Raw genomic sequence first — 13,365 nt, 5'->3', positions numbered from 1 at the left:
TAGAGAAAGGGAAAGGAAAAAGGATAGAATGAGTGTCAGAGACAGAAGTGAAGTGGCAATGAGGGTGAGAGGTGTTATGGCTTTTCCACGGCCTGTCATTACAAAGGGCTTGAGTCACATTCCTATCCTGTTATAGCACTGACCAAAGGAACAAACACAAACTCACAAATCCTCAAACAGGTACATTCAAAAAGATGCTTTGGTTAGTGATATTTGAATGTGCAATGTGGGGCTCATTACATTCACACTGTGAGCGCTAGTTTTAGTTGGCATACACCATGGTGAACTATGTGTGACTCCATCCCAAAGGCTGTGCTCACTTGCTCTCTGTTTAACCCTCTTTCACACAAACACACACACAAAAACATACTTTTGTTTGAACACACATACCCTGACTCCCTCCGCCAAAACATTCGCCTGCTCTCATAAAAAGTCTGACTACTGGCGAAAGCCACCCAGCAATTCCACCAAAGCCACAGCAGAGCGGCTCCAGAACTGGACTGATCTGGTTCATTGCGTTCTACCCAACACAAAAAGCCTGTGTGTGTGGAAGAGAGAGCGTGTGTGCGGGTAAAAGAATTTTAGAGGCTGAACCCATGAATATATTAAGAAGACTAGCTGTTCTGGTCGGATTTTAGGTCAGGTGAGGTTTTAGCTTGTTTTTTCTCTCATCTATCTGTTAGGGATATACAGTACGGACATCATTCATACAGTTAGACGACGAATAGGTCACAGGTGATCAACACTCTAATCCAGAAGGGGCTGCGCGCGGTAATGCAATAGTGTTTGCTAACCATCACAACAGGAAAAAGAGCAGAAGAACAGCGCATGTGTGAATGGCTGCTTGAAAACAAGTCTTCTAGATGCACGCACACATTAAATTTGTCTTTCTCTGCCTTTGAAAGGCTCGCGCTTTCAACTGTGCGTTGAAACGGAGCGAACGCTGAAAATGCTTTTCAATGTTTAAATATAGTTTAGGTAGTTTAAATTGTAACACTCGTAATGCACAGGTTATATTTTTCATTATTCTGATTATTTTGTACATTTTTATCAGCCCTGCAAAAAACATGACCTATGCAAGAGTGCATTCTGTTCACTGCTTAGTGCTTAATACACTAAAGGAAGCTGTACTGTACCAACTACCTCAGGGGGAGAGTTGTTGCTTTTTCAGGTAACACTTTAGTTTTGGGTCCAGTTCTCACAATTGACTAGTTGCTTATTAGCATGCATATGACTAAGATATTAGTTGTTTATTAGGAAAGGCAAAGCAAATTTATTAATATAGCACATTTTATACACAATGGTAATTCAAAGAGCTTTTCAAAGAAAAGGAATTAAAATAAATGTAAAATAACAATAAAAGCAGATAATAAAAATGATTATTTTAAAAAAGCAGAGAATAAAAATGATTTTATTTTAAATAAAAGATATAAAAAGAATTTTAAAAAATAAAAAGATTACATAGATAAGATAAAGTGCAATCTGTGGCTCTAACTGCCTGAATCTCTAAGTTTGGGCCCCTGTCTGCATGGAAGAGTCACAGAGCATCAGTTTGTGAAACACACTAGCAACTTCCCGGCTTATTCCAACTCTGACCCCTTAATGGGGTGGAGTTATCACCAAACGTCTGTCTCTGATGGCTTTCGGTAAGACACCAGCCTGCATCCAAGGAAACAAAACAGCTTGGCTTCTGCATGATGAAACTGCAAAGTATACTCCAGAATGTCCTGGTCCAATCCAATCAGGGTCACTTTTATTTTCGGATTTGTTCCTAGTGTGTCCTTGACCATCCAACCCTATTTCTATTTAGTCTTATTAAACTAAAAGTTAATATTCTATTCTATTCATATAAAGTACATTTTAATGCCTTCTTCCACATGACCTTATTCAATATCCCTTAATCCTACCCAATACCTAAACTTAACAACCTTACTAATTAGTTAGTTAGTTAGTTAGATACTTTATTTATCCCAGTGGGAAATTTAAAATTTCCAGCAGTATATACATACTGCTGGAACAGTATACAGTAATACTAGAATATAAAAATAATAAATATAAATAAAAAAATAATAATAAAATCCTGTGCAAATCAAATTTTATGATACCTCATGTACAATGTATAACCCAATTCAGTTCAGATCAGTGCCAAATGTCCGCCTTGAGTGGAGTTAAAGAGCCGCATGGCATGAGGAAGGAACGACCTCCTCAGTCTGTCTGTGGAGCAAGGTAGCAACAGCAACCTGTCACTAAATCACTAAAGCTGCTCCTCTGCCTTGAGATGATATACTGTGCAGTGGATGAAATGGATTGTCCATGATTGACAGCAATTTGCACAGTGCACTTCGCTCTGCCACAGTTGTTAGGCTGTCCAGCTCTGTGCCCAGGACAGAGCCCGCCTTCCTCACCAGCTTGTCCAGACGTAATGCGTCCTTTTTCTTGATGTTGCCTCCCCAGCACACCACTGAATAGAAAAGGACACTCGCCACCACAGACTGATAAATCATCTGCAGTAGCTTTTTACAGATGTTGAAGGACGCCAGCCTTCTGAGGAAGTACAAGCGGCTCTGTCCTTTCCTGCACAGAGCGTCCGTGTTAGCAGTCCAGTCCAGTTTCTCATCTAATTGCACACCCAAGTATTTGTAAGTTTTTACCAGAAAAATACTTTGCATGTGCAGTTACATGAGAAACTGGACTGGACTGCTAACACGGACGCTCTCTAATTGAGCAGTAATTAGGGGTTTATTGAGGCAGAAGTTAATAGTTAGTCAATAGTGAGAACCCTAAAACTAAAGTGTGACCATTTTTCCAATTGTACCAAAATCATATCAAACCATGACCCCAAAACCGAGATACATACTGAACTGTGACTTCTGTGTATCGTTACACCCCTACTATCCATCCATCCATCCATCCATCCATCCATCCATCCATCCATCCATCCATCCATCCATCCATCCATCCATCCATCCATCCATATTATAGTTCACTTTTATTAGTTCTATAGGAAAAGTTCACTCAAAAATGAAACCTGTTATCATCTACTACATTGCACAACTCCAAACCAGCACGACTTTCTTTACTTTCTATGCAAATCAGGACATGGTACTTCCATAAGACTTGTCTGCCATATTTCAAATCATTTAAGGTCATATATAAGCTCTTTATAAGAGAATAAAATAAAATTATATTTGATAAAATAAAACATTGTTATTTATTGGAAGTCTTGACATTCAATTTCTCCTAAGCACATTGATGAGAGAAGAGGTAGTGTCCAGTTTGTGAATGAATAATTGTTTTGAGCTGGATTTTTTCAATGAAAGTGGTCTGAATGATACATTTTACACATTGGTGTGATTCTCTTGTTCAACTCACCAAAACAAATGCAGCAGTTAAAGGGATAGTTCACCCAAAATGAAAAAATTCTGTGTCACTCACTCGTGTCATTTCAAACCTCTATGACTTTCGTTCAACTTTGAAAAACATAAATGTTAATATTTTAAATGAAACCTGAAAGATATCTGTCCCTCCTCTAAAAGTCCATTCACAACAAAACTTTCATGCATCAAAAACAAAAAGAAACACTAATCCATATGAATAAAGTAGTTCATCATATGTTCATCATATAAAGCACTTGTTTCTCCAGATGACTTGGATTAAACTGTTTAGTTCATATGGATTACTTGTATGATGTCTTTTTTTGTACTTTTTGTTTAAGATTTGGTCGCATGTACTTTCAACAGATGGGTGAAAAAAATTATGAATGAATATTAAAAATATCTTAATTTGTGTCTTCTGAAAATGAACATAAGTCTTATGGAATGACATGAGGGTGAGTAAATGATGACAGAATTTTCATTTTTGGGTGAACTAACCCTTTAAAGGTGCCCTAGAACTTTTTTTAAAAAGATGTAATATAAGTCTAAGGTGTCCCCTGAATGTGTCTGTGAAGTTTCAGCTCAAAATACCCCATAGATTTTTTTTAATTAATTTTTTTAAGTGCCTATTTTGGGGCATAATTAGAAATGAGCCGATTCAGGGTGTGTGGCCCTTTAATTCTCGTGCTTCACGCCCCAAGAGCCCGTGCTTGCCTTAAACAACATAAAAAAAGTTCAAACAGCTAATATAACCCTCAAAATGGATCTTTACAAAGTGTTCGTCATGCAGCATGTCTAATCGCATAAGTACAGTGTTTATTTTGATTTTTACATTGATTCTGAATGAATTTGAGGCTGTGCTCCGTGGCTAATGGCTAATTTAACAGTACATTAGCAACATGCTAACGAAACATTTAGAAAGACAATTTACAAATATCACTAAAAAAATTATGTTATCATGAATCATGTCAGTTATTATTGCTCCATCTGCCATTTTTTGCTATTGTTCTTGCTTGCTTACCTAGTCTGATGATTCAGCTGTGCACAGATCCAGACGTTACTGGACGTCTGCACAGATCCAGACATCATTATGTTGGGAACATGGGCTGGCATATGCAAATATTGGGGCGTTCATATTAATGATCCCGACTGTTACGTAACAGTCGGTGTTATATTGAGATTCGCCTGTTCTTCGGAGGTCTTTTAATCAAATGAGATTTATATAAGAAGGAGGAAGCAATGGAGTTTGAGACTCACTGTATGTCATTTCCATGTACTGAACTCTTGTTATTTAACTATGCCGAGTTAAATTAAATTTTTGAATCTAGGGCACCTTTAACAAATATGTTTATCATAAATTGTTTTGTTTCTCACACAAACCTATCATATGGCTTCAGAAGAACAGGATTATAGCACACAAGTTGTATGGACACATTTATAATACTTTTACTTAATATGTTTTTCTGAAGATCAAAACCTCCAGCCCTCATTCTTTGTAAATGCGTGGAACATGACAACTGAGTACATTTCACTAAATTTCTAATTTTGCCTTCCACAGAAGAAAGAAAGTCATATGGTTTAAAATTAAATGAGGTTGAGTAAATTATAGCAGATTTTTAATTTTTCGGTGAATTGTCTCTTTAAGAATACACACCTATATATAGACAAAACTGACTCTATAATGTGTCATTTCAATAGTGGCCACATGTAACAAGCACAGAGATGGTGGTCATAGCAGATGGTGGTGGCTGGGTGAGACAGAGAAGGGGATTTTACAACCACTCATTCTATACACCATACCACAAATACGTACACACACTCATGCTTACTCATATATAAAAAAACATAAATATGTCTGTATAATAAAAATATGGCTGTGATGTCAGTGCTCAAACATGAGATGTTTTTGGACTTTAAATACCATCTACAGACTTTCAAATATAATCTCACCAGAAAGCCATCTGAAGCAGCAGGCGTCAGCGTCATCCCCAAATGAGAGTTTTTAAGATTTCGAGACACGTTCTGAAATGCATTTTCACCTATACACAGAATAACACAAAAACATGTTGTAAACTAGTCCTCCACGCACAACAGCTACTGGAGTAAATTCTGATAGCCAGAAAGTTAATACAATACCTAGGTTAACTTTTGAGCAATTGGAATTGATCTCATCTTCGACAATGCACTTGTAAATATCTCCCTTCCTGTTATTTTGTGGTCCATCCCATGGAGCACCAACCAGAATTCTGTTCATAAAACAATGAGTCACTCAGAATACAATGTCAATCTTTACAAAGGAGACCTTGAAAGAGTAGCAAAACATTGTGTTTATATGCTTATTTTGTTATAGTTCGTGATCGCCTGTTGGAAACTTAATATAGTGGAACCTAGTACTTTATTTATCAAGAACCTCTAAATGTGAGTAAAACATAAAAAGTGTCCAAAAGTACTCACGATTTTTCTCCATTGTCCTCGTGTTGTAGCACAGAGAAGCCGAACAGAGCATCTTCAGGTCCACTGAAGATCCGTGGCCTCTTCACATCAATATTAAAACACTCACACAGCCCTAAAAAAGAGAGTGAGATTGAGTCTTACAAGTAGCATATACAGTATAGTGTAGTATAGTAGGCTATATAGAAGTAAATATTATAGACATCTTCCCTCCTAAAAGATTATGCATTAGATAAATAGATGGACTACACACATTAGTAAAATAATATATACAGTAGTAAACATACAATGCACAGCATAAATGAGTACACCCCCTCTGAACAAATACAAAAGATGTATTTTCTTTATGATCACTAATACAATTCATGGAAAGATGGCAAAACTAAAATGTAATAAACATATGCGTAATAAGGAACTGAGAAGTATAAGTCATTATTAGCCATTAAATAAGTAAATTATCCAATTTTGTTTAAATTAAGGATTGCAGAAATGAGTACACCCTAGATTTAATTCAACAAATGTATAATATTCTAGTACTTAGTATGCCCTCCATAATTTTAAATATACTGCTCTGACCCTTCTTGGCACAGAGTGTACAAGTTCATGACAAACTGTCACATCTGTCCTGTTTAACTCCTGGATGATGAGCTCCTCAAATGCCCTGATCTTTAATGGTGAGTGATGCTCAACTCGTCTCTACAGAATCCCCCACAGGTGCTCAAGAATGTTAAGATTGAGTGCAATACATGTCCACAGAAGGTTTTTCACCTTGGGAGAATGCATATCCTCATTGTCATGTTGAAAAAATGCCAAACACTGCAGGGAATGAGGAAAGGGTACCATCTTCTGTTTCAAGTTTGTGTATTAAATTACACAGTGGTGTGTGAATTCATGACAGCATTGATAAAGCACAACTCCCTCACACCTTCAGCACTCATACATCCCTATATAAGAGCTTTACTACCACTGAACTTTATGGGAACCAGGCACTTCTCACTGTACTCCTCCTCTAGCAACACTATAACATTTTGGATGCTGTTAGATCCAAAATGATTGATTTGTTCTCATGAGACCAGAGTATTGATTCCTAGAATCTATATTTTGTAAATATGGGCTTTGGAAATGGCTAACTGACTTTATTGTGCTTTGGCTACAGTAGGTAGTTCCAGTGAGAACAACAACCATGCATGTCATTTCTGCAGGCTGCATCTTACTCTGTGAGATAAACAGTCACTCTTTTCATAGCTTTTGCTGGCTCTGAGACACTCACTTGGTATTTTTCCTGCTCTTTGTCTAGCAAAAAAATCCCTCATCACTAAATGAAAGCTTAAAATGAAGGCCTGATTATTTCAGGGGCCTTGTCACAAGTCCATTGTTTTTGAATTTCTGTGTTACCTTTGCTATATTTTCACACTTAAAACAATGATTTGGTAATCCTCTTGTACCACTGTTTCTTTTGTGCTAAGAAACAAATCTCCTGACAGTTCTCTCCCAAGTGGTTCCATTGTTGTCTGCATTATGTCTGAGAATGATTCAGTGGGCTATATAACACTTTTAATTGTCAATAAATTACTTCTCTTTAAATGTTTTAGTTTAAACATACTTACCTGTTGATTAAACATTTCCTTAAAATTACACCAGAAAATTTTTATTTAGTTTTATTTAGTAACTTTTTAGGAGGGTGTACTCGTTTTTGCTACACAACATTTTATCACCTTGATAAGAAAATCTTATTTTCCTTAATAATTTTGACGTGCTTCTTTGGTAATTGCTTAAGCAGACCTGCTGGAACATTATATCTCTAAAGAACCCTAACATGTCTTCTAAGTAATTGAGTAATTGCTGACTTTCAGAAGTTTCAGAGGTGGTGTACTCATTTATGCTGTGCACTGTAAGTATAAAACAAATGTACATTGTACAATGTGCTAATGTTCAAAAGTTTGAAGACGGTAAGCTGTTTTAACAGGAACAAACAGGTACAGCAAGGAACAGGCAGAGACGTGGAACTGACAGGAACTGAAAAAAAAACCATTTCTTATTATTATCAATGTTGGAAACAGTTGTTCTGCTTAATATTTTTGTGGAAACCATTGTCTTGGATCAGTCCAGGGAAAAGGATAGGCAAAGCAAGGATCTGTTTGCAAGCAGTACGTTTATTAAATTAACAAAGTAGATAATCCACACAAAGAAGGAGGAAGAGAGTAATCCAACATATACACAGGAAAATAAGAGGCTAACAAGGCACGGGTGAGGGTAATCAATCACTATGGTAACAAACAAGGGCAACTATGGGAACTAAATACAGGAAGGAAACACCAGAAACAATGGGAACAGAAAATACACTACAAAATGAAAGTCCTTGAACCAGTGGCGCCCCCAGAAAATTTTAATAGGGGTGGCCAGACGAGGCCACAGCAATTCTTGGGGTGGCAAAGTTATTAATAGAATAATGAGGACACAAACCTTTACATTCAGTCGTGTTCGGTCCCATTTATTTGCATACACATACCTACACCGTTTGAGTCCAAAAATGTGCACATTTGTAGAAATACACATTTTGCATTCAGATTGCATTATGGTTTCATAATGATCGAGGTCATAAAATATAGTTTGCTAGGGGGGTTCGGGGGCATGCTCCCCCGAGAAAATTTAGATTTCTCTGGTGTACATATGTGCATTTTTAAGACGTTTTAAGGTCAACAAATTGGATAACAATAGCTTTAAAACCATGTTAACAAATACATGCATTCACAGTTTTGAGGCAGCTTTAATCGCATGTGTGGTAATTTCATGACTTAACTTACAACAGAGCAATGACGGTCATTGCTCGTATTCTTTTGGGCTTTATTTAAGCTATAATAAAATAATTATGCAGCGCGCGCCGGCGCATTTGCGCATGCAATTCTTGAGTGCGCGCCGCGAGCACAGAATAACCAAGATGATTGGACCTGTTCTGTTCAGTGAAACAGCTCCTCTGGTGGCGTCAGTCAATCTATCTTTTTTGGTGGCATTTTATTTTCTTTCACTTCATGAACTTGTGAATTTACATTATGCATTTAAATTAATAGTACCCAATGCAAAATCATACTGGGGTGGCCACAGGGGTGGCCAGAGTTTATGCAGGGGTGGCCGTGGCCCCTTGGGGGCGCCCCTGCCTTGAACACAAAACACAGGGGAAATTGTGACAACTGTGATTTTTTGATGAATAGAAAGTTTGAAGAACAGCATTTATTTTAAATAAAAATCTGTTGTAACATGATAAATGTCAATTTTGATCAATTTAATGCATCGTAACTGAAAATATTTAAAAACTGTTTTTGTTTAAAAATATCTTACTGACCCCAAAGGTCATGATTTTACCAAGTACGGCATGTTCCTGGATCAACATCTTTTGTTGATCCTGGAAGAACATTTCTGTCCAAAAACATACAAGCATAGTCCTAACCAGAGGTGGAAGTAACGAATTACAACTACTCACGTTACTGTAATTAAGTAGTTTTTTCGGGTTTTTGTACTTTTTTGAGTACATTTTTTAATCTGTAATTTTACTTGTACTTAAGTACAAATTAAGCTTAGAAATCTACTTCGCTACTTGTAAAATCACATTCCGTTACTGAATACGCCAACAATTTGAACTAGATAAAAAAGTTTGAGGACAAACTTTAAGTTGGCTTGAAAAAGCCGGTCCAGAAAGTTTGAAGTAGTTTTAAAAGTGTGAAGTTTGAGAGTTTTCAGTTTAAAAGTTTAAGTTTTAGTTTAGTAGTTAGATTTAACATTAGGCTAATCACTATTAGCATGTAGCTATTCACTGCTAGCATGTGTAGCATGTTGGAAGTCCAGATTGCTAGCATGAGTCAAAAGAGCCAACCGCCATATCTCTACGATGTTCTTATGCAGAGATATAGATTTTGCAAAACGGTTGCTAGGGTACTCTGTTTGGTTGCTAGGGAGTGGCTAGGCAGCTACCAGTGATGATACTCCAAAGGCTGCTTGACAATATAAACCAACCCCCATGTCTTTATGATGTTCTGATGCAGAGATGTAGAATTTGCAAAACGGTTGCTAGGGTACTCTATTTGGTTGCTAGGGAGTGGCTTTGCAGCTACCAATGATGATACTCCAAAGGCTGCTTGACAATATAAACCAACCCCCATGTCTGTACGATGTTCTGATGCAGAGATATAGATTTTGCAAAACGGTTGCCAGGGTACTCTGTTTGGTTGCTAGGGAGTGGCTTGGCAGCTACCAGTGATGATACTCCAAAGGCTGCTTGACAATATAAACCAACCCCCATGTCTGTACGATGTTCTGATGCAGAGTTATAGATTTTGCAAAATGGTTGCTAGGGTACTCTGTTTGGTTGCTAGGCAGTGGCTTTGCAGCTACCAATGATGATACTCCAAAGGCTGCTTGACAATATAAACCAACCCCCATGTCTGTACGATGTTCTGATGCAGAGATATAGATTTTGCAAAACAGTTGCTAGGGTACTCTGTTTGGTTGCTAGGGAGTGGCTTTGCAGCTACCAATGATGATACTCCAAAGGCTGCTTGACAATATAAACCAACCCCCATGTCTGTACGATGTTCTGATGCAGAGTTATAGATTTTGCAAAACAGTTGCTAGGGTACTCTGTTTGGTTGCTAGGGAGTGGCTTTGCAGCTACCAATGATGATACTCCAAAGGCTGCTTGACAATATAAACCAACCCCCATGTCTGTACAATGTTCTGATGCAGAGATATAGATTTTGCAAAACGGTTGCTAGGGTACTCTGTTTGGTTGCTAGGGAGTGGCTTTGCAGCTACCAATGATGATACTCCAAAGGCTGCTTGACAATATAAACCAACCCCCATGTCTGTACGATGTTCTGATGCAGAGATATAGATTTTGCAAAACGGTTGCTAGGGTACTCCATTTGGTTGCTAGGGAGTGGCTTGGCAGCTACCAGTGATGATAGATAGATAGATAGATAGATAGATAGATAGATAGATAGATGAGTTTGAATGAGTTAGATAGATAGATAGATAGATAGATAGATAGATAGATAGATAGATAGATAGATAGATAGATAGATAGATAGATAGATAGATAGATAGATAGATAGATGAGTTTGAATGAGATAGATAGATAGATGAGTTTGAATGAGTTAGATAGATAGATAGATAGATAGATAGATAGATAGATAGATAGATAGATAGATAGATAGATAGATAGATAGATAGATAGATGAGTTTGAATGAGATAGATAGATAAATGAGTTTGAATGAGATAGATAGATAGATAGATAGATAGATAGATAGATAGATAGATAGATAGATGAGTTTGAATGAGTTAGATAGATAGATAGATAGATAGATAGATAGATGAGTTTGAATGAGTTAGATAGATAGATAGATAGATAGATAGATAGATAGATAGATAGATAGATAGATAGATAGATAGATAGATGAGTTTGAATGAGATAGATAGATAAATGAGTTTGAATGAGTTAGATAGATAGATAGATGAGTTTGAATGAGTTAGATAGATAGATAGATAGATGAGTTTGAATGAGTTAGATAGATAGATAGATAGATAGATAGATAGATAGATAGATAGATAGATAGATAGATAGATAGATAGATATATAGATATATGAGTTTGAATGAGTTAGATAGATATATAGATATATTAGTTTGAATTAGTTAGATAGATAGATAGATAGATGAGTTTGAATGAGTTAGATAGATAGATAGATAGATAGATAGATAGATAGATAGATAGATAGATAGATAGATATTTAGTTTGATAGATTTAGTTTGATAGATAGATAGATAGATAGATAGATAGATGAGTTTGAATGAGACAGATAGATAGATAAATGAGTTTGAATGAGATAGATAGATAGATAGATAGATAGATAGATAGATAGATAGATAGATAGATAGATAGATGAGTTTGAATGAGTTAGATAGATAGATAGATAGATAGATAGATGAGTTTGAATATCTTTTTGAGTTTGATATTTAGTTTGATAGATTTAGTTTGATAGATAGATAGATAGATAGATAGATAGATAGATAGATAGATAGATAGATAGATAGATAGATAGATAGATAGATAGATAGATAGATAGATAGATAGATAATGAGTTTATGAGTTTGAATGAGTTTCAATGGATTAGAAATAGTACATAGAATGGCACTTGAGTCTAATTGAGTTTGAGTCTAATGGGCTTCCATAGTTTAAATTTGAATTTTGACAGTTGGAATTTGAAAGTCTTGGCTCATTTGAACATTCCGTCAATGAAAGTCAATGGGATTTTTTCCAAGTTTGATCAGCATTTTTAGGAAAACCGTAAGTCGGATCAGTCTGAAAAGATATAGCAACCCGAGTCAGAACAGTCTGAAGGTCTGGGCTGAGTTTGGTGGTTGTAGCTTGAACAGTCTAGGAGGAGATAGTGTTCAAATTTTCGGTCAGAAGAATAATAATAATAAGTTTATATAGCAGATCAGTAAGTTGGCTTTTTCAAGCCAACTTAATTAGGGGCCAAGCACCGAAGGTGCTTAGGCACCTATTGTTATTGTTGGCGTTCCGTACGCTTATTATTATTCTTCCGCTTCTTCTTCCGCTCTTGAAGTCTATGGCAGCCCATAGAACCGCTTGCGGGAAAGTTGTGAAATTTGGCACACAGTTAGAGGACAGTCTGACCTTTGTCCATAGCAAATTTGGAGTCTCTAACTCAATCCCTCTAGCGCCATCAGCTGTCCAAAGTTGCACTTATGTTTATGTTAATAACTTTTGAACCATAAGGGCTAGAAACAAAATTCTTTTTTCCTCTGATTCCTTGGGTCAAGACGAATCGATTGCACCATATGACGTCATTTTCCGTCATGAAAATTTTTCCGCCATTTTGAATTTTCTGAAAAACGTACTTTTTCGAACTCCTCCTAGGCCGTTACTCCAATTTTCATGAAAATTGAACCAGATCATCTTCAGACCATGCCGACAAAATGTTATGGAATTCAAGTTGATTTCTCAAACCGTTTTCGAAAAACACGCAAACGAATTGTACGTAGTGCTTGCGAAAATAGACATAAGGCTGTATCTCCGCAACGCTTTATCGTATTCAGACCAAACTTGGTAACTGTCATCACAAGCATGACCTGAGGCAACATGCAGCGTTTCGGCGCAGCGCCACCTAGTGGTGCGGAGATATGAAAAATGGCTATTTTTACTTATAACTTCTGATGGGTTTGGCCAAAAATCATGAATTTGGTCTCGTTGGATTCGGGGAATCATGCCGAGTCGAATGATATCCAATTTTCCCATATTGGACATTTTGGCCGTCGGCCATTTTAAATTTGGTGCTAAAATGCTGTATTTTACGAACGCATTAGCGTATCGTTATGAAACTCGGTATGGGTCATCAGCACAATGCCCTGAAGGAGCATACCAAGTTTAGGACCAGCGCCACCTTGTGGTCAAAAGTTATAACAAAATTTACAAAAATGCTAATAACTTTTGACTATATTAACCGATTGTAATGAAACTGTTTTC

At 36.8% G+C, this 13,365-nt stretch overlaps 1 protein-coding gene across 1 annotated transcript in view; it reads right to left on the bottom strand.

The window, feature by feature from the left end:
• The window catches only part of itga10 (integrin, alpha 10), a 68,344-nt gene that overhangs the window by 35,148 nt on the left and 19,831 nt on the right, over nt 1–13,365 (bottom strand). The window contains exons 3-5 of the mRNA XM_067402753.1: nt 5,829–5,940; nt 5,511–5,620; nt 5,325–5,413 (exon numbers count right to left, since the gene is read on the bottom strand). Of these exons, the coding sequence (XP_067258854.1) occupies nt 5,325–5,413; nt 5,511–5,620; nt 5,829–5,940 (311 nt within the window). The remainder of the gene's footprint in view (nt 1–5,324; nt 5,414–5,510; nt 5,621–5,828; nt 5,941–13,365) is intronic.

Source organism: Chanodichthys erythropterus, chromosome 2 (assembly GCF_024489055.1).
Source record: "Chanodichthys erythropterus isolate Z2021 chromosome 2, ASM2448905v1, whole genome shotgun sequence".
Lineage (NCBI taxonomy): Eukaryota > Metazoa > Chordata > Actinopteri > Cypriniformes > Xenocyprididae > Chanodichthys > Chanodichthys erythropterus.
The sequence above is the reverse complement of the archived record's forward strand: the minus strand, read 5'-3'. Positions and strand labels throughout refer to the sequence as shown.